The 20,378-nt window shown below is 41.7% G+C and overlaps 1 protein-coding gene and 1 long non-coding RNA gene across 3 annotated transcripts; one reads left to right on the top strand and one right to left on the bottom strand.

The window, feature by feature from the left end:
• Positions 1 to 131: 131 nt before the first annotated feature.
• On the bottom strand, positions 132 to 15,300 carry vwa5b2 (von Willebrand factor A domain containing 5B2). 2 transcript variants are annotated; one of them, XM_054739528.2, is made up of 22 exons: positions 15,155 to 15,300; positions 14,814 to 14,959; positions 13,086 to 13,256; positions 11,897 to 12,112; positions 11,308 to 11,533; positions 11,070 to 11,227; positions 10,790 to 10,921; positions 8,863 to 8,987; positions 8,616 to 8,792; positions 8,419 to 8,529; positions 7,647 to 7,849; positions 6,971 to 7,085; positions 5,771 to 5,956; positions 5,480 to 5,696; positions 5,077 to 5,408; positions 3,971 to 4,208; positions 3,555 to 3,890; positions 3,331 to 3,468; positions 2,091 to 2,219; positions 1,859 to 1,964; positions 1,607 to 1,730; positions 132 to 1,478 (listed from the first exon to the last, which is right to left on the bottom strand). In XM_054739528.2, the coding sequence occupies exons 3-22, from the start codon at positions 13,222 to 13,224 to the stop codon at positions 729 to 731; spliced, it is 4,158 nt and encodes a 1,385-aa protein (XP_054595503.2). In that variant the 5' UTR covers positions 13,225 to 13,256; positions 14,814 to 14,959; positions 15,155 to 15,300; the 3' UTR covers positions 132 to 728. The 2 variants fall into 2 exon arrangements, with proteins under 2 accessions (XP_054595503.2, XP_054595505.2); XM_054739530.2 differs by having other exon boundaries at positions 14,814 to 14,954; positions 15,155 to 15,298.
• A 48-nt stretch (positions 15,301 to 15,348) lies between these two features.
• On the top strand, positions 15,349 to 18,231 carry LOC129162977 (uncharacterized). The gene is made up of 3 exons (XR_008562993.2): positions 15,349 to 15,666; positions 15,758 to 15,784; positions 17,657 to 18,231. It is a non-coding gene; the product is annotated as an uncharacterized lncRNA (long non-coding RNA).
• Positions 18,232 to 20,378: the final 2,147 nt, after the last annotated feature.

Genomic DNA, 20,378 nt, shown 5'->3' on the forward strand with positions numbered 1-20,378 from the left:
TTGGATTCATAGAGGCGGCAGATCTACATGCTTGTCATGGAACAGCATTTTCAAGAAACAAGGTCACATTTAAAATCAAACCAAAACTTTGCAGAAATGCTGTTTGAATGCTGAAGGGAAAGCTGAAAACTTCTTATGACCTGAACCAGAACTGAAACATAGCTTCTTGTAGCTTTGCTGATCATCTAGTTAAAATATGTACATTTTGTCTCCATATAGGTGGAGTTTACTCGTGAGCTGCGTGTGGGTTTACTCCGGTCCACAGACCAAAAGCAGACGTGTTTGGTTAAGTGGAGACTAAATAGTCTCTATGTGTAAATGGTTGTTTGTTTCTGCGATGGACTGGAGACTTGTCCAAGGTGTCCCCCGACTATCGCCCGGTGACTGCTGGACATGCATGACTAAAACAAAGGGCTAACTTCCATGATGTTTTTATTTCCACGATAGCTGAATCATGTAAGCAGATCTTTCATTAGTAAATAAATATCTTATAGTTTTCTATTATAACTGCATTTGGCAAAGTAGCCTATATAACATTGTACTTTAGCTACAATCTACAAAAAGCTTATTCAGATGGTCAAGGCATTCTTGTGTTTGCATAAATCAAAGCTCCAACGAAAGGTCACTTGGTCTATGTCGTGTAAAATTAGAGTAGACTTGGCACTGATGTACAGTCAGTGGCATACAGCCTTTAGTTTTTATCATGTAAAGATGTTTGGATATCAGTCTCACATATTATTGGGGTTGTAACACAACATGTTTAGTTTGATGTTCTCATCCCAGTGACGCAGCAGCAGAAAAAGCTGTCTGGCTGCTCCTCTGAGTCCTCCCAGGTCCACCCCCTCTGGCAGCTTCTGACAGCGCAGCCAGAAGTCTGCTTTAGCTGCTACCAGCTCCCACTCCATAAAGTAGCCGGCACACCGGTGCTCCAGCCAGGCCAAAGCCACAGCTGTGGCCCAAGTTGAACCCTCCAGATCCTCTTGAGCCAACTGGCTGCTTCCTTGAAGGCCAGCTGGCTCTGCTGAAGAGCCATCGCATACATCTGTCTCCGAGCCACGCCCGCTGTCTGCTTGCCCAAGGCTCTGGCTGATAGATAGCTCCAAGGAGCCCTCCTCTGAGCTGGGGAGATCAGGGGGTGAGGTGACAGGGTCACGGTCGGACAGGTGTCTTCGCAGAAGCCGTGACTCCAGGATTAGGGGGTTGTTGACGGGAGTGTGGTGGAAAGGTGGAGCGGACGGTTTTGTGAGGGAGCAGGAGGAAGGTGAAAAGGTGACATGGTGACTGACCGGACCCCCTGGAGGCTTGGTAGAAGTAGATAAAGAGGGAGCACTGGGTGAGATGCAGCGGAAGGCTGGGCTGAGGCTGCGCCGGTGAAGACTGTAAGGCGATGCTCTTTTAAGGCGGTCCAGAGGGATTTGGACACAATCTGAGTAGATCTCTGTCAACAAAAAAGCTCCCGAGGCCAGCTGCAGACGAACCTAAAGAAAACCCGTAATCAAGATGAAAAATTAGGGATATAGTTTGCAATTCAATAAACAGCATAAAAACACTTGTGAGCTCAATAATTGTTCCTGTTTTAAAGTTTTAGCTGATGTTTTCAGCTCACCAGGGGCAGGTAGTCTGGTGTCTCACTCTCTGGTTGTTTGTCAGTCTCTGCTGATAGGCAGTGAGACTTGAGAGGAACCTGCTTTCCTGATGAAATGGAGGACCTGAGTCGACCCAGAGGAAACCTAAAAACAGGACAAAACACTAATATTCCCAGAGCACATGGAATCAACATATTTAAATAGCTACTTTTTTATGATCGGATCTCCATTTGACCAGATCTCTTTAAAATGAAGTTCATAGAAAGTCTCACCTGGCTCCAAAGAAGCTCTCCATTGATTTGCTCTCTATAGATCTTGGTGAGCGGTTGCATGACATGCCTGTTGTTGCAGGAACCATTGAACAGTGGCCACCTACATCTAAGACAATTACACAGTATTTTTTATATCACTGTGATGGTGCAACGCTGTGTTTGATCCGCTAGACTTTAGTGAGAAATACCAATATCATGATCCGTTTAGCTGTTGTTCATTCAGTCTGTTTACCTGTGGGGTTCCAGGAGTCTTCAGCCTCGTTGTCTTCTCTGCCGGCTCGCCGTCGGCCCAGACCAGCAGAGTAGGCCCGCTGTATACGACTACCTGACTGAGAGGTTTGCCTGTTCCTCAAATGAATCCCTGCTTACACACACGGAACAGATATGAAGTAGAATCTGATATTTAAACCAAATAAAACCACAAGTTTTACCCAGCTCATCCAAAACCCTACTGTTACTACTACTTTGTAAAGATCAATACAACATTTCATTCCTCATTCATGACTTCCAAACACAGATTTAACAAAGATTAACAACGAACATCTGACCAGAGTAAAAATGGCTCTTTTTTACATTTAATTTTTTTTGTTAAAATTCTGAAAAAAGGTTTGTTTTGATGAGTCATTTGAACAAATAAAATGGACTAACTGTGAGAACATTTATATACCATCCATAGCTGTTAAGCTATCGTGAAAACCAGTTGATTCGTTTTTTAAATGTTTTGTTTCTCTCACTCTTTTAGTGGGATTGAAAACAACAACAGCAGCATAACTCTGGTGATAATTTAAGCAAATGGCAAAAAAATAGTATTTTGTGCAGACAATGTTTTAATAATTTAGAAATACTAAATTTTAACTACCTTCGCTGCAAAAATGGATTTCTAAAAAAAGGCAAATGTTCATTTTATTTTTAGTCTATTGAATAAACATGTATCAAATAAAACAGCACTAGTTAAAATAAGGTACATAATAATCTAACTTTTTCTCACTCCATTGGCAGACTTTTTCTTTTTACTCAAAACAAGATCATTTGGTTTTTGTTTAAGAATGCTCACCTAATTTTAACTAGTGCTTGATATGAGTTACATTTTTTTATTGGTGAATTATATTTTTTATCATTTATTTTTTCTTGCACCAAGTACCGCAGAAATGTCCTAATGTTGTGATTCTCGCACATATGGCAATAAAACATTGTTTAGTCTAAAAAGATAAAATGTCTAAAAATTAGGCTTTTTAAAACTTTCTTAGAAAAAATTTTTTGCAATGAAGGTAGTTGAATTTTAGCATTTCTTAATTATTATTAATACAATTTATTTGCTATTTGCCAAAGTTATCAGCAAACAGAGCTTTGCTGTTGTTGGAGTGTTTTCGGTGCTGAAACTAGAAACAACGTTTGAGATGATAATAACTAGAATAAAAATCACAGCTGTTAACTGATTGCATGTACTAGTAAGTTTGAGTTGGTTTGCCCACCTGTATTGCGGATGTCCGTGCTGTCTGATGAGCCTTTGCTGCTGTTTCTATCGGTGGTGGTGAAGGCGGTGTACATGCATATGATGTTACAGTGCTTACTTGTTTGAATCGCCTTCATGCGATACCGTTTAGCTGAACCTGGAGTAAAAACATGAAGCACAACAGGATACCAATAAAACAAGGACAATATATTTACAAAGAAAAAGCATAAATCAAGTCATCACCATGTCCAGGGTCACCCTCTTTTTCAGCCAATTTCTCAAAGTCTCTTATGACAGAGCGAGCTGTCAGTTGGTGAATGATCTCCTCCCAGGGATGTCCTGCGTCCTCTCCTTCGACTCCAAATGTATCGGCCTCTGTGGTAGCCTGGCCCTCAGAGGTCCAGAGGTGTCCCAGATCCACAGTGACCTCCCAGGACACAGGCCTGCCACTCAGTAAGCCGTGAATGTGGGAACGACACTGACCTGGAGGAGGGTCTTCAGGTAGGACAGCAGTGAAGAAATACTCTGGATCTGTGAAGCTATCCCAGTCCAGAGGAGACGCCGGGAACAAAAGTCCGTCTGAAGAGAGAGAGAGCGAGAAAGTGGAGAAGTAAGAAAAAAACAACACTTTTTGTTTGTTTTATCTCCTGTTTACCCACTAGAGTCTGTGACACTTCTGTGGGAAGTGTTCTCCTGTGATGGAGGCTTTGTTTCTCCATCACTTTCATCTAGCCTCCCTCCCAGAGTCTGGTCGAAGGAGACCCTCTCCAGAGCTCTTCTCAGCCGATGCATTTCCAGTTCCCCTTGGGGTGACGAGAAGCTCCTTGCCGCCATAGTTGAACGAGCTAGTGCCTTCTGTCTCCTACGAGACAGCTCAACCCCATCCAGACGCCCAACCTGAATGTGTGAAAAATACCGAAAGAAAACACAAATCAGAGTGGGGGCTCGTCCGTAAGGGCACTAGCACACCACCGTCGCTGAATTCATGGGAGGAAAAAAATTAATGAATTACAATAAACTACAATATGTTCATATATTTATTATAAATGTGTCAGATTTGTTTAATCGTGTGTGCCAATAACTGCTAATCAAGTTCTGATCCTTTGCGTGTGACATCACGTTGCTCATGACCGCCCTCTTAGCTATTACTGACAGTAGAAAACCTGTTTACTCACATTGAAACTCCATTGAAGCTAGTAAAAAAAGTTTGTATCCTTTTATCATTTTTATTTAGTTGATTTCACAGCAAAATGGTAACAACTTGCTGTGTTGTCCGCACTAACAAACAAGGACGTAAACTCAACTCATCTTTTTTCCAATAACTTCAATGGAGACAGAAAATGGGAATGAACCGCAGCGGTCAGCCAAACAAATAGCAATCTTCAAAGTATTTTAAGATTTGCAGCAAACACATGTTACTGGGTAAGATTAACATCAGTATTAGGGGTGGGACTCTATTACAAAAATCTAATTAATCTGAGACATTGTAATTAATTAATCTTGATAAATCATGATTTTAATCGTTCAAGACAATTTCCCCCAAGCAATGTTTTATTTATTAATAATAATGTTAGTGAGGCACGTTAGTATGCCTTTAGTATGCCTTTAGTATTAATATTCATATTCACAAGGGGCCAAAAACATTAGGATTATTTTCAGCTTCATTGAGATAAGGAGGCTAAAATTCCCCCTTTTCACTCATATACGGTCAATTTAAAACTGAACTTGTAGCGCAGTAGCTAGGGGAGTAATACTTCCAGAACACCTTTTTGGCTGAACTCTCGGAAGTTTCAGCTGAAAGGGTTTGCTGCCATGTTGAATCAGCCCATCGAGATAAAGATGATGGTTCTGGTTGGGGCATCCGCTCAAGGCCTTGTGGTAGGGAACCTGTCTCCAACACAGGACCAGATGAATGAGAGTCATAAAGGAACCCCCCTCCTGCAGAGTCGGAGTGTGAGGAGTGTATGTGAGCCTGGGACTGCATTGGAAGGCTTCGCTCGCTGCTCAAGGAGCAGTGAGTCAGGACGTATTGCTCCTGAATGTAAGATTTCTCCTGGATCCTCTTCCTTATATCACTGGACCATTCCAGCTCCACACCTGTGAGAGACAAGATCACCATTACAGAAGTGTGTCCAAGTGTTAATGAGTTTTACTGACTAGATACTGACCTGGACCAGAGAAAGGGTCCGTGTCTCTAGCACAGGAAAACTCAGAGGAAATCTCTCTGGAAATTTCTCTCAAAGCCTCGTCCACATCAGCTCCCTCTGCACACATCACCACGGGCATCAGCTCAGAAGCAGAAGGGGGAGGGAGCTCTTCGGTTGACTGGCCAAACACAGAACCCATGGAGTCTCGATGTAAACTTTTACTGTCCTGTCCATGAGACTAAAACGTGTCTGAAATGTTAAACAAGCTCACGACGACTCCTATGTTTAAAATCACAGCCACGTGTATCCTACCTCTGACGTTTTCGCTTTGAAATAACTCATGTCATACAGAGTGCAATAACCAATCAAGCAGTCTCCAGGATAGAGAGGAGGGATTTCGTTAGGCGAGAGAAGAGCCTCCATGTTCTCCGGCAGATACCAGTCGATCCGAACATCCGTCAGAACGGGTTCAAATGCCTTTTTCAGAGATTTGATGAGCTGAAGGAGAGTTGAGGGTTTGGTCACAATCTTTTCAGATTTAAAGAGTCAATTTTTCAAATGTTTAGTGGAAACCGAGATGTTTGTACAATTAATTGCATAATTAAAAGCTGCTTAAAATCTTTTAGGTGACATGTCTATAAAAGGCTCATCAAACCTGGTTAATCTGTGATCCCAAATCCTTATTTGAAAGATTTTACAGAAGCTTTTAGTGCTATCATGCCAGATATTACTAGATTTATCTTTTGAGCTTGCAAACTTGAAACACAATAAATAATCTGAGACTGCCAGCTCAGAGTACAGGTGAAATTAGAGTATGGTGCAAAAGTTAATTTGTTTAGTAATTCAAATTAAATGTGTTTAATATATGAGATAGACTGATTACACACAAATCTAAATGTCAAGTCTTCATTTGTTACAATTGTGATGATTATGGTTTACAGCTCATGAAAACCCTGCATTCAAATCTCAGAAAAGATTCAGTATTTTAGACTCAAAGTGAATCCAAATCACCTGCAAAGGGTTCCCAAGCCTTTAGATCGTCTCTCGGTCTAATCTGAATGACTGAAATAGAATGATTTTTGCACAATATTCTGATTCTTTGAGCTTCACCTGTACACTTTGCGATGGATGTGTACTCTTTCATTAAAAGCTGCCTTTAGAGATCCTTCACGTAGACCATTATATAAATCATCACCTTATGAGTGTGTAACCTCCATCGCTGCAGTCAGAACCAACACAGGAGAGCAACACTTTGACAGGAAGGTGAACCACTTAAAAATGTTTTAGTTCCTCTTTTTTATAAAAACATGTTGAGCCTTTTGTCATTTTAGCAACGTCTCTCGCAAGGCTTGGGTTTACCAAAGTTATGGTTATAGAGAACATAAATTACAAAAGTACACCCTTAGTTATGCTAACTCTTCAGGTATTTGTATTTATTGTGTTGAGGTTTCTCTGTGATTGTTGTGTAAGTGTTGTTTGTCCAGTAGGTCGCAGTGCTGCCTCGCTGCTGACCTTGGGTTGGAGTCTCTCCTCATCATCCAGGAACTCTGCAATTCCTCCTGTTAGTTTGGTGATTCCCAGCAGGAGTCTCCTGCAGGCCCGAGGACCAAGGCCCAGGCCAAAGCATCTGCACACAGGTGACATATGGGTTTGGATGTCTTAGAGATGAAAACTGATATAATGTACAGCTGAGAGGAGAAACTTTAAATACAAACAAGCAGCATTCACTAAAACAGAACAGAGTCTATTAGAATTGGAGTCACGACAAACATGAACACAGTTTTCAGTGAGAATGTCAAAAGTATTGAAGAGAAACTCAGTCCAACAGGAGAATACTAATGAGACATAAATGGCGTCAGTGTGCATGGGTAAAGAGTCTGGAGAAAACTGATGGGCGTGACTCTCACTGCAGAGCAGAGCACTTAACGGGATTAATGGGCGGGGCTTAAGGATCCTTCATCTCAATGTTTCCTCCAGTGCTTACAGACTGCTGTTTACTCAGGTCCCCTTCTCTTTTTCACATATTCATCTTGGTTTTTACGTGCGTGAACATATACCACACACAATCAGCTCACCAGTTGGTCTAAATGGTATACATGAATTAGTCTACAATTCATTTAGTTTTTCTAATGCATGAATAACCCCTGTGACCTCTCTCTGCATCATTATTCCCACATGGGCCCCGTACCTGCCAGCGCATGTGTTTCTTCGCACCAGCTCCAGCACTCTGGCCACACTGCTGATGGACCCGTCTGTGATGATGAAGACCTGCCTTGGGTATGACCTCTGCATAGGCTGCTGGTAGAGCCAGGAGAGCGCCCCCAGCAGGTTAGTGCCCCTCATGTCTGCTCTCATCCTCTGGATGTACTCATACGCCTGCATTAGAGTTACCTGAATGTACACACACACACACACACACACACACACACACACACACACACACACACAAACACACACACACACACACACACACACACACACACATGCATGGTTAAGTTGATTAAAATAGGGATGCAACCAGATCTACTGTAAAAGAGGCAGATGCAAACAATGTCAGCACAAGTGGGCAGTTAGGGTAAGCATGAGATGAGGTTAATTTACTGTTTGAGGTTAGCCAACAAAGAATTAACTCAGCTCCTGCCAAACTGGAGATAAACAAGACTGGTAGGGCCTCTCCTGCCTGAGTGGAAATGCACGAAAGGCCAACATATGGTGAGGATGTGCAAAGAGTGTTTGTCCTTGCAGCCCCCTGGTCTGGATATAACCTGATACTCTGCTGCTAAGGCAACCTAAGAAGCAGTGCCGCTGCTTGATTAGAGAACAGGCAGAGGATGATGTGTGGATGAACAACATCTGCATTCAGGAAACGCGATCCAAACACTCTACATCTCACTGTGAAGGATTTATCGTGCTGAAAACAGAACTTCTTGGGTTTGAAGGAAAAGTTTAGGATCACTAACATCAGTGCAGAGTCTGCTGGAGCTAAACAGAGGTTTGATGGTGGTTCCAAAGCCCACAATGTTGAGCATCGTGCCAGAAGGTAGACTCTTCAAGGCTACCACCATGGCTTCCTGATGTATAAAGAAAGGACAGACAGAACAGTGAGATCAATGCACATATCTCAACACGATTAGGTAGTGACTCTGCTGCATCTTACTTTCACACGATGGATGTTGGTGCCGCTCATGCTGCCGCTGCGATCGATGAGGAACAGCAGCTCTCTGGTGGCTTTGTGTAGCTCCAGAGGTTCGGACAGTAAGTCGGGGCAGAAGTTGAGCATCAGGACGGGGCTACAGAGAATGTCTTTGTGGTGACGCCTCCTAACATACTCCGCCTGCAGGACAGTCCTTGTTAGGACACCAATCCTCAAAACCAACAGTAGAACAAAGTGGTGGGCTGTCAACCTTTCGCTCCGCCTCTGAATCTTTGCGGGTGCAGCGAATGAAATCCCGACGGGAACAGATCTGCTGTTCATACTGGGTGAAGGAAAGCCGGCCTTTCTCTAAGATGACCAAAGGCCTGTGAGGTTCTGTGGAACCGACAAGTTATAAAAACAAACAGATTTGAAAGATAAACTTTACTCATATTTCCATACAATCGTAATAGTCTCTAGTAGGACTGAATGCCTTTTACATCGTACTTAGGGGGAGAAAGCTCCGGTGCACTTAGGGGGAGAAAGCTCCGGTGTACCTGTTTCAGGAACTAAAAGTGAGTTGAGCTGAAGATGACATAATTTGGAGTCTTTTATCCTGACATTTGGATATCAGTCCTCTGATTGGATAACAGCAAAGCAACTCTACTACTGCCTCCGTTTGCTCTGAAACGTTGATGTTTGATCTCCACAAAAAACAAAAGCCTAAAGGAACTTCTGCCATGTGTGTAGTTGCTAATGCTAACAATTAGCTTGTGCTAGTCTAGGGGTGTTTCTCAATGCCAAGGAACCTCGCCTTGATGTCCTGGCCCCGCCCCAGTTGCCTAGGAGAAACTTCATCAGGAACTGCCAAGACGTGTTCCAATGTTCATGTTCTACCGAGGCGTCTGTTTTCCGTTTGTTAGCCGTTTAGCTAGCTGAGCAAGGATACACGGGAAGTGTCTTGCTTGTAGCCTAGCCTTGGTCAAAATTTTCCCAGAATACACCTCAGTATTTTTAAAAGGATGGAGGATCAGAAGCCAGCAGCTACTTTGGGTGCAAATTTCAAGTTTAAAAGTAAGTCAACTAATTTAAAATGTTTTTTTAGATCCAAAGAAGTTTTCTATGGTTGGTTAGTTGCTTAGTAGTTGCAGCTTTGGTGGCTAGCGGGTAGTAACTTGCTTATATATAATTTAACAAATATTTACACAATTTCAAAAGTAAAAGCCTCGTTATATATTCATATTGAAACTTATACGTATAAAATATAACGTTATCTCCTGTGTCACATGACGTTACGTGATGCAAGTCTGCTCCATTTAACTGTTTTCTTTGACCAAGAAAGGACAGTGTCCTCGCAAGGCCAGGTGCCTTGAAATGGAGAAACAGCCTAGATGTCTCTGCTGTTTCCTGGACGCTAAACCAAAAACAGCCTTCCCCGTCATGAGTCAAGATGTTTTAGGTTTTTAAAATCAGAAGCTAATGCAGGAGAAAGGTGTAGGAGACTATTTCCATGTTCAGCCTGCATTAAAAATGTTGAATGATCAATTATAATCAGAAATAATAATTAAAAATGCATTTTCAGTGGACTTGACCTTCAAAACAAACATGCACCCAAGGCCGGCTCAAGTCTTTGTGAGGCCCTAAGAAAGTTTCCCTTTGGGCCCCCTCATACCAACAAGTCAGCACCAGATGATTCATCATCCCTAGGTTACATCATTTGTGTAATATGCCTACTATCATTGGCTTCTTTTGTAATTAGCTTACATAATGCAGGTGTTATTGTGGATTTTGATTGTGGTTTTAGCAGCAAACCAACAAAAACACTAATTTGCATTTTGAAATGCCGAGTGTTATTTAAGTGTGGTAAATTAATCCAGCTATTTGACATCAGCTGACAAACACTGAATTAGCATTTAAAAAGTTAGGTTTACTTTCCTTTGTTCTTAAATTTTGAAACATGTCAAATGTGCTGCAGTACAAAATAAAACCAAATGACACTATACAGAAAAATCATTTTTTCATGTTAAATATTATTTAGTTAGTATTATTTAAAGTTATCAAAACCTTTTCCTCATGTCATCTTGATGCCATTTTGGCTCCCCTGGTGGTGCGGGGCCCCAAAGTAGTTGCTTATATACCTTGGGCCGGCTCTGCATGCTACCGAACCCGTAATAAACTGGTGATTTCTCATTTCTCACCACTGAGGTGCAAAAGGATCTCTATGTGTCTGTCATATGGATGCTCCTGAGCTAAGGTGATGTAGGTGGCAGAGGCACTTTGAGCGCTAGGGTCTGCATCAGCTCTCAGAGCATGTGTTGGGCTCTCCAGTCCTGCAAATGAGTGGACAGAATATTCAGAATTATTTCTTAACCTTACAGGAATCTTTCATTTAAATTTGTATTATATTTTTAATACATAAAAAATGAATTTGCCAGCTGTTTTTGATACCAGAGCCTTGTAAGAGAGGACAGACTGTACCAGCAAGCAGACATGCAGCTCGGACCAGCAGCTGGAAGCTGAGTTCATAAGGAGCCAGGTTGGCAGCGGGACTGGTAAAGATGGTGTGGGAGCACTGCTGCTCAAAGTCTGAAACTCGGCCTTGTTTTTCTGAAGTGGCACCAAAACAGCTTGTTGCCCTAAGGAGAAATAAACTTTAGATAAGTCTAGAGTCATGATTGTCAAATTACTGTCAGGAAATAAGGAGTTTAACCCTCACCCAGTTTCCTCGGATTTCCCCCCATTTTCACTCTTGCTTGATGTCATCTGACCAGAGACAATTGGTGTGAGCAACGTTGGGTAAACGATACGGATCGCTCCATTTTCTAATGTGGGGAGCTCCAGTGTGGTGCTGATGATGACAGACACTATGTCCATGGGTCCTATAACCCCACAGCCCATAACAAAGGTAGTTCGTTCCTGGTCCTCATCCAGGATCAGATGTCCTAAAATCAGATCACTAGTAGGTTAATTTGGTAATAATTAAAGAAATTAACTTTTTCAGGCAATCAAAGAGATATCTAAGCACGTTTTTCCATCTCATCTCTATTAATTTAGTTAAACTGTTTCCCAATTAAAAAAAATACTAAAAACTCTATTGCATGAGCGTTAATTAGATGTGCTTCTTAAAAAACACAACAAGTAATGATTTCCTTTATCTATTCAAATCAACTCTTGGGACTAACTCTTAGCCTCCATTAAGAATGAACAGACATGATCTTTTAACAAGAAAAAAATCTAAATCCTTCCCTTGAAAATCTGATCTCATTTGTCTTTTTCTGAATGTAGTCATTCCACCCGCTTCTCACCATTAGTGCACTGCATGTCCAGGCTGGACATCCCACAGCAGCCCCATTCCTGGCTATTTCCACTATGTGCTTCAAGGCCAGATCCAGGGCAGCAGTCCAAACAGCAGTCCTTCAGCTTCCCTCGGCTCTGGATCTGCACCCCGACCAGTCGACCCGCAATCACAGCCTCAAAGCCCACCACAATCTCTTTTTCCCGCAGAGGGTACACAAACACTCCTGGATTAAAGTTACAGATGTTAGTTTAAAAAGAAAAAAAAAACTCCTGGTAATCTTTCTGAACTAAACTACTGACTAAACATGAAGTTTCAATGAGTTATGTTCTTATGAAAATACATCAGATGCTGAATTCCAGGCCGATGTATTTTTCACGTTTCAACCATCACAAAGTTTCTTCACAAGTAGTCAAAGACTCATAAACACAAAAACAAAACATTAGGTAGTATATGTATACCACCTAAAATCTACGTGTTTGTTTCTGTGGTTTTTTTTTTTGATAGAGAAGTGACGGGGTGTACCTCAAGGATGAGTCCTCAGTACTTTATTTTTTGCCATTGACAGTCCATTTCATCCTCACATATTATTTTAAAATTGTCATGATCTGTGCTGCATTACCATCTCTGCTGAGTGTTTGCCCCTGATCGCCAGCTCTCCATCACCCACCTATCCACCTGCAGCTCCTCGGTCTCCCCATCCAGCCAGGTCTGACTAAACCCCCCTCAAAATACCCAGATCTTCCAGGAAACAGTAAGCCTTTTTATTTCTCCATCATCACCTCACGTTGCTCCAGACTCTGACCTCTCTTCCTCTCTCAGACCCCCCACCCCCCACCCCCACCCCCCGCGGATCCCTCCAGTCCTGCAGAAGCTTCGTCTACCTCTCCCATTCATAATAAATCATTTAAACTTACCTTCTGTCTCTCTGTGGTGATTCTTCATGTCGTGGGTCAAGAAATTACCCTCAAACATGACAAAAATATTAAATACACGTTCCATTAGGTGAAACCATTGGCGCCCAACTCGCACTTCAGCCCTTTGTCATGTTCCACAGAAATCTGCTAATCACCTATTATTTCAAGTCAGACACATTTGAGCTGATAAATATTAAAATCATGTAGCACCTCTCAAGGACCATGCCTGAACACCACTGACTTACTGGGATATGTCGACTTTTGCACTGAGAATGTCCTCACCTTCTACAGATTCTGTGTCAGCATTAGCATAGGTGAGGTGTGCAGTGATGCCCATGGAGCAGCCGTTGGCACAGGACTTGATGCTAGAGGCCTTAAGCAGCAGGGGTTCCCATGAAGAACAGTTTCTCAGTCCCACCATGGTTTCAGCATCAGCTTTACTTTACAGAAGGCCTGAAAACAGCTACAGAGCTCAGTGATCTGTTAAGATGAAGCTGTGAGCATGCATTTAAATCACTTCATTTTAAAGAGCAAGTCACTGCCAAATCAACTATTTTTTTCTGATAAACTATATAAATGCGTGTCTAATCGTGCTGCAGACACGTGTAGTCAATAGTTTTGCACTTTAGTGCATGTTAGTTAAAATTTAAATTTTTTGCCAGAAAATGTCAGTGTTGTGCCATTGTCAGGTAAAAACTCTGCACTGCATTTGAATTTAAATCTGCCACCGCTATTGGCTAAGAGGTATGCTATGATGTAAACTGGTACATTATGATGTCACAATGTCGTGAGTGTGTGTATTTGTTAGTGGCTCCACCCTCTCGGTCTGCTAGGCAACAGCATTTGTTGCATTTTTCAAACATGAAGTGGGAGTGAAGTACGCTTCTTGTAAGGGGTGACTTGCTCTTTAAAATCAGTCCACAATTACAGTTAGACATTTAAATCAGATCAGATTTTGTTGCATGGATCAAATGCATCTAAAATGAAGGAGTTTATTTATGTAACGCTCACGTCTGCTGTCGGAAACTTAACCAAGCCTCCTGTTCGGAGGCTCTTAGCAACCACTTGTGATAAATTGTGTATAACAGGCTTGGTCAATCATTAATATTACCGGTCATCCCTTATTACTTTATGCATCACTCCTTGAATATACAATCAGTGGTCAACCAGTATGCAAACTCACCAACAATTATGGTCGTTATCTTACTGGTACACATCTTAAAGTTTCCATTTTCCTCTCATTTGTACTGAATCGCTCCCACTTAGGAACTTTAAAAGCAACAAGTGCTGTGTCCAGTGTACAGATCATAAAAGATAGAGCACACAAAGTGTGTGTGTGTGTCCACGCGTGCATGTGTGCGCGTGCGTGTGTGTGTGTGTGTGTGTGTGTGTGTGTGTGTGTGTGTGTGTGTGTGTGTGTGTGTGTGGGTGACACACACTTGCATTTTGTGTTTGTGTTTGCCATGATCCAGATAATGGTCTTCTCACATCTACCTTTTTAACAAGATCAACAGCCTCCATCTGACTACTGCGCTCCCTCAGCTCATAACAAGCTAATAAATGCCTGGTTTGTTTGAGTCAGATGAACTGTTGTTGTTGGAGAGGAGAGGTGATTTCTGTCTGGACCGTAATCTGCTCAGTCTCAGATTTCTGTATGCTTTGATGAAGAACAGAATGGTTTATTTTTTATTTTGTGACCAAACACAAATAATTTTAAATAGAAAAATATGCAAAAATCAAGTAATTAAATGTTTTAAACATGCATGTAAATGAAGTTTTGCGTGAATCTAATGCAAAAAAAAAATCTATATTTTATTTTGATTTTGCAGAGTACTAATATTTGCACTTAGTCATATGCATTCAATGCATTCACATTTCACAAAATAAGTTTTTTAGTATTGGTATAACTAATATGTGTGGTGTTTGTTCAGTGTAAAGTCTGAAAACATTGCATGTGCACTTTGTTAGTGGCAATCGACAAATAAGAAGCAACCCCCCAGCAACACTTACTGCACTTTTCAGAGTGGTGATAATTCGCGTCAGAGTCCAATCTCTGCATCCCTTCACCACCACATCTGCTCCCGGGTTTCCCAGTGACACGTTAGAGGAGTTTTCTCTCTCTGACTCCCCTTCATTCCACAAATTTGCCTTCTGTTCTGTGCAGAAAGTCAAGACACAGTGCAAAGCTAAACATGTGAGTGCAATGTTAACAGCATGCAGAGCAAACTATCCAAAATTAACCCAAGAACAGTGCAATAAAAAATATATAAAAATCGTCTGTTTTATAAACTACTTCAATGCTGATCCATCCCCCTCCTGTAGTTGCTTTTACTGAAATGTCGTCTGCTTACCTGTTCCGTCCTGAAGCGGCAAGATGATCAGACAAACTATAATCCAGAACCCGCTGTTCAGGCACAAGCTAACACACAACAGTAAGTGAGGCAGAGTCTGCTTTCCATCCAGACAATTGGCTGTGATGGTAGCAGCACCATGATTCATGGCTAATGGCTTGGCTGGAGAGAGGCGGGGGAGGAGGAGGGAGGAAGAGAGGGTGAGGTGTTCTGTCTCTCCCAGCAGGTCAAGTCAGAACACCGCAGCAGCAGGTGAGACCAAACCCGACGAAGCATTCGTCTCCAAACACTACACAGCAAACAAATAAGTCATTGAATTTGACTCCATGTGCAGATTTCTAATCCAGATTAAATTAAATGTCTATGATTGTTGTTTTCTTTTCAGAAAACTGAACACCAGATTATTTCATTTATTGATTTTTCATTTTCTCTTTAGTTTTATATTGTAGTCTCTCAGGTCCTGCAGGTGCATCTGTGTAAGAGAGTCACAGAGAGAGGAAAGGCCAAAGAAGGTGAGAATCTTTTTAAAAAATGCATTTTCAGTGACACTCTTGTTTTTGTTTTGATGTTTTTGTTCTTTCTTTGCTGCCATTTCATTTTCAGGTGATACCATGTGCTTTAACAGTTTAGGTGGGTGCTATTTCCTGTTTGTATCCAAAAGATTTTCTCTGTTTATGTATCAGTGTGAATGTCAGAATTTAGATTTGATCAAATGCTTTTAGTGGTCTTCTAGTTTATTCTGTAGGCAGAACTAATATGAAGCAACGCTGATGTACAGTACGTACGCAGAGGGAGAATGTTGCCAGTCTCTATCCCAGACTGCCACCGTGTGGCCTTAAGGTTTTTACTTCCTCCACTTAACTTGGTCCTAATTGAATGGCTGTATCAAAAATGGTCCAGCCTTTAAATAAGTGTTCAAATATGTTATTTTAAGGTCAGCATTTTAGAAGTTTTAGGTACTTTAAAGTTATTATCTTAAGACAGGTCGACCTTGTTTATGTTTTTACTGCTTTTATAATTGGATTGTGCTTCAACCCTATGGCTTTGTTCTACCATGCTGGTGTGTTAGCATGCGTAGCTCATGTATTTGAGTGTTATTTTTTTATACTTTATGCACTTTCCCATTCAAATAGAGAAATCAAATTAGAAAGTCTAAATCAAATGCAATATTAATGAGTTTTCTCTTTTCGCCTTCTTCCTTTGAAACTATAAAGCTTGCTGGCCTAAACAGTGTTGATCCAAGTACACACGTCCCATATTTTTGTTGCCATTTAGTTACAATAATCAAATATCTTGTCTATTTTTTGGCCATAAATCTGGTTGGATAAACACTTTGAAAGTAAACTTTGAAAACAAAAGAATTAAAAAATTCACAATCTGAAAAAATACATGCAAAATGGAAACGTTAAACATTTGCAGTAAACTGAATGTGAATGATCCTGTATTTTTAAGATTTAGAAGGAATGACATTAAGCCACGATGAAAATGAATTAATTAAATCCTGTGCGGGGATGTTGGTTCTGATGCAGGCTACAGAAAAGTTGAAATGACGTGTTCCTGTGACACTAGATGTCAGCCTTTCCTCATCAACTGCAGCCTTTTAACTCTCTCAGGCTCAAAATAAGTTTTGATAAAAGGACGAACAACTAAGTCCTTCAGGGGTACTTCTGAGTTAAAAAAATGCTCATGAAGTACGTATGTCGAGTAACCTGGTAGGTAGGATTTAACGTTGCAAATCTGCAACGCCTGCCTCCAGAGGGTTGATAAAGGACTGTAATCTTTCTTTAATCTGTATCCCTTCTCATCTAACATCTGAGAGTTAACCTTCAACTGAAATGACTAATTAATGATCTTCTTATTTTATTACTAATTTGCTGGTGGGACATGGATTCTCAATAAGGTACATCAGTTTGTTTTATTTTTCTTGCTTTTAGAAAAGTGTGAGGCTCCTATTTAACCAGCAGATGGTGTCCAGAGCCTGAAACCTTCCATAGGTTCTGCAGGAGCCTGTTAATAACTTAAACTTTTTCTTTTATGCACTGATACACATTCAAATTTGCTTGTCCTTTAATGTTTGATTACATGAGAGGATCAACATATCACGATGAGTAATCTGACCTGTTTTCCACCGAAACCTGATCAGCCTTATCATAATTACTCCTTCTATTCTCAAATTTTATGTTTCATTATTTAACACTTAGCGTTTAATAGGAATCTAATGGCAGCTAATGTGGTTGATATGTCAAAAGGCATCGAATAACAACAGCGACCTGCTGACAGTCTTCTGCCTTGACCGTTGTCAGAGGCTTCAAGTGTCTGAGCTGAAATGTTGGGAACCTCTTCTCCGCTGCGTACCCCACTGACCTAGATTTCAATTGTTTTCTCCCAGAGACAATGGGAGAAAAGGGTTTCGTAACTGAACACAATACCTGTGTGTTGTGAAGGTTCTCATTGTTTACGCCGTGCATTGTTTTTTCTTTTTCATGTAACTCCCTGGAGCAGCCGGTCAGTTGTGAGCCATACAACGAATCACTTCCAGACACCTGCTCCATAACCGGATGGTTGCAAGTTCAGGGCCCCGTCTGCTGCAGTCGTGTCCTTGGGCAAGACACTTAACCTAACTTGCCTGCTGGTGTTGGTAGGAGGGACAGGGGATGCCAATGTACGCCAGCATCTCCTCCATCAGTGCGCCCCGGGGCAGCTGTGGCTACAATGAAGCTCATCACCACTAGCATGAAAATGTGTGTGTGTTGGTGAATTACTGGTGGTGTTGTAAAGCACCTTGGGGGGTTGCAGAAACCTAGAGGGCACTATATCAATACAGGCCATTTAACACATTTATAGCAACAACTAAGTTTTTAAGTGGCGATCATCCTGCAGCTACGTTGTATTAAAGAATCTAAAGCTAATGAATGTATGATCACATTTATGCATTAGCAAAGATCTGCATTATAACTTGAAATTCTCTAACAAGCTATCAAAATGAGAATAAATTCAATGTATTCTAAATGATTTCTCACATCATTATAACCATGTAAATGAGAGAAACAGATGAAAAAAATCATTTGGTTTATGATTTAAAGGAAATTTGCTCCATTAAAGTTGAGTTGGAAGCTAATAAACACACGTTTTGTTGTCTCTGTCCTGACCTGGGACATTTAATTTTATTTATCCATCCATCCGTCATCGATGCCTGTTTATCCGTGCGTGGCCGCGGGAGGGCTAGTGCCTATCTCCAGCTGTCATTGAGCAAACAGGCAGGGTACACCCTGGACAGGTTGCCAGTCCTTTGTAGGGAAATGCAGAGACACAGGACAAACAACCATGCATGCACATAAGGACAATTTAGAGGGACCAATAAACATTACGGTCAAATTGTGGGTCTGTGGGAGGAAGCCGGGGTACCCAAGGGGAACCCTTATGTGAGAAAGCTCCACACAGAAATACCTCATGTTGGGATTTGAACGTATGATCTTCCTGCAAGGCAACAGTGCTACCAACTGCACCACTGTGTTTTATTTTACTCTATTTATTCTGTCAATTTCAGTGCATGTGCACTAAAACATCCATCCATCTTCTGAACCCGCTTGTCCGCGCAGGGTCGCTGGGGAAGGGGGCTAGTGCCTATCTCCAGCAGTCAACAGGCAATCAGGCGGGGTACACCATGGACAGAGAGCCAGTCCATCGCAGGGCAACACAGAGACACACAGGACAAGCAACCATGCACACATACACTCACACCTAAGGACAATTTAGACAGACCAATCAACCTAACAGTCATGTTTTTGGACTGTGGGAGGAAGCCGGAGTACCCGGAGAGAACCCACGCATGCACAGGGAGAACACGCAAACTCCATGCAGAAAAATCCCAGGCTGGGAAGCAAACCCAGGACCTTCTCGCTGCAAGGCAACAGCTCTAACCACTGCGCCACTGCGCAGCCCTGCATTAAAACATGTTCTTCTAAATGGTTGGAACGCCAAAAGGTTTTTAAAAAGTGCTTATTTTAGGCTCCATTTCAATAGAAACAATCCTCTATAGACCTGTGGATCAAAAGAGTAGATTCCTTGTACTTTCTGAAGTCAAGATGACCAGTGTCCGCAGCCAAATGGCTTTGCCTCTGACGGAGCTGACTCAATGCCCATTTACTGTTAGATGTGTGTGTGACTCGTAATGAAGCCAGAAGCTGAAGCAGAACATCGCAAACGTGAGACGGGCTGGCAGAAGACAAAAAGGTTGTGCTAAAGGCCTCAGGAACAAAAACTGAGCAAATTAATCAAAGGACATCAAAAGAAATCGGGATGGAGGAAAGGAAGGAAAAAAAGAGGTGCCGCCCGTTTGTTCCCCGCCGCTCCTGCTTCGCTCGGCCTGATCCTGCTCTCAGATCTTGGATTCATTGTCTCATTGAGGTGGGGGCTGGCTGGGGAGGGGGGCATATCAACTCTTATTTAACAAACATCTGAAAATGAAAATAAAAACCTTTTTTTATTGGTTTACTTTGTCTAAACTCTTGACTGTATCTGAAGCATTGTGTTGTTTGTGTGTTCCACACACCACCATCTCCATGAGTCAATGACAGATTTACATTTCTGATTAAACGGCTGGATTCTAACAGCTGGCTATTGGTTTTACAAAGAGTTCTTCCACCTTTCTGCAGGCTGCAAACAAACAAAACCTCTTTCAGATTTGTCGTCAACTTCAAACTGTAACAGCAGCATCCAGATCTGAATGTAATAACCGTTCAGACGTAGCCAAAATGTTCCATCTGCACCAGTTACTCTTCAGTCCAGTTGCTAAAAAGACATGAAAAGACATTTACTTGGATCAAATGTGTTTGCCGTTGACTCACTGTTGTTCATGTGGTCTCCGTCTTGTAACGCCACGATGAAAAGTTGTTCTTTGATAAGAATTAGAAGAGTTTAGGTCAAGATTATTCTGGAAATTTTATGTTTTATGGTAAAAATGTGATAAAAGACCAAGAATCTGCCATCAGTAAATGGGTTTCTTGACAGATCCTCCATGTTCCTGAGCAGCGTGTTACTGTACCTTTATGTAACAAAAGCAGAGTTCAGCAGAGAAAGACAAAAGTGATGTGAACTGACAATATTTTAATGGGAGGCACAAAAGGCTGTAAGTGATCAAAGCATGCGGCAGCCAAGTGATGCCCGGGGGACGCCTTTGATGTGGGTATCCTCAGAGGGACGCCAAGGACAATGCCCTCTTTGA

The sequence above is a fragment of the Nothobranchius furzeri genome, chromosome 11 (assembly GCF_043380555.1).
Source record: "Nothobranchius furzeri strain GRZ-AD chromosome 11, NfurGRZ-RIMD1, whole genome shotgun sequence".
Taxonomy (NCBI): Eukaryota; Metazoa; Chordata; class Actinopteri; order Cyprinodontiformes; family Nothobranchiidae; genus Nothobranchius; species Nothobranchius furzeri.

Excerpts from the sequence above, each read along its gene's own strand:
- vwa5b2 (XM_054739528.2), bottom strand. The coding sequence starts at position 13,224 with ATGGTGGGACTGAGAAACTGTTCTTCATGGGAACCCCTGCTGCTTAAG. Across the intron at positions 5,409-5,479 it reads GGACCCTTTCTCTGGTCCAG|GTGTGGAGCTGGAATGGTCC; the intron begins GTCAGTATCTAG and ends TGTCTCTCACAG. Across the intron at positions 1,479-1,606 it reads CACCAGACTACCTGCCCCTG|GTTCGTCTGCAGCTGGCCTC; the intron begins GTGAGCTGAAAA and ends GGTTTTCTTTAG.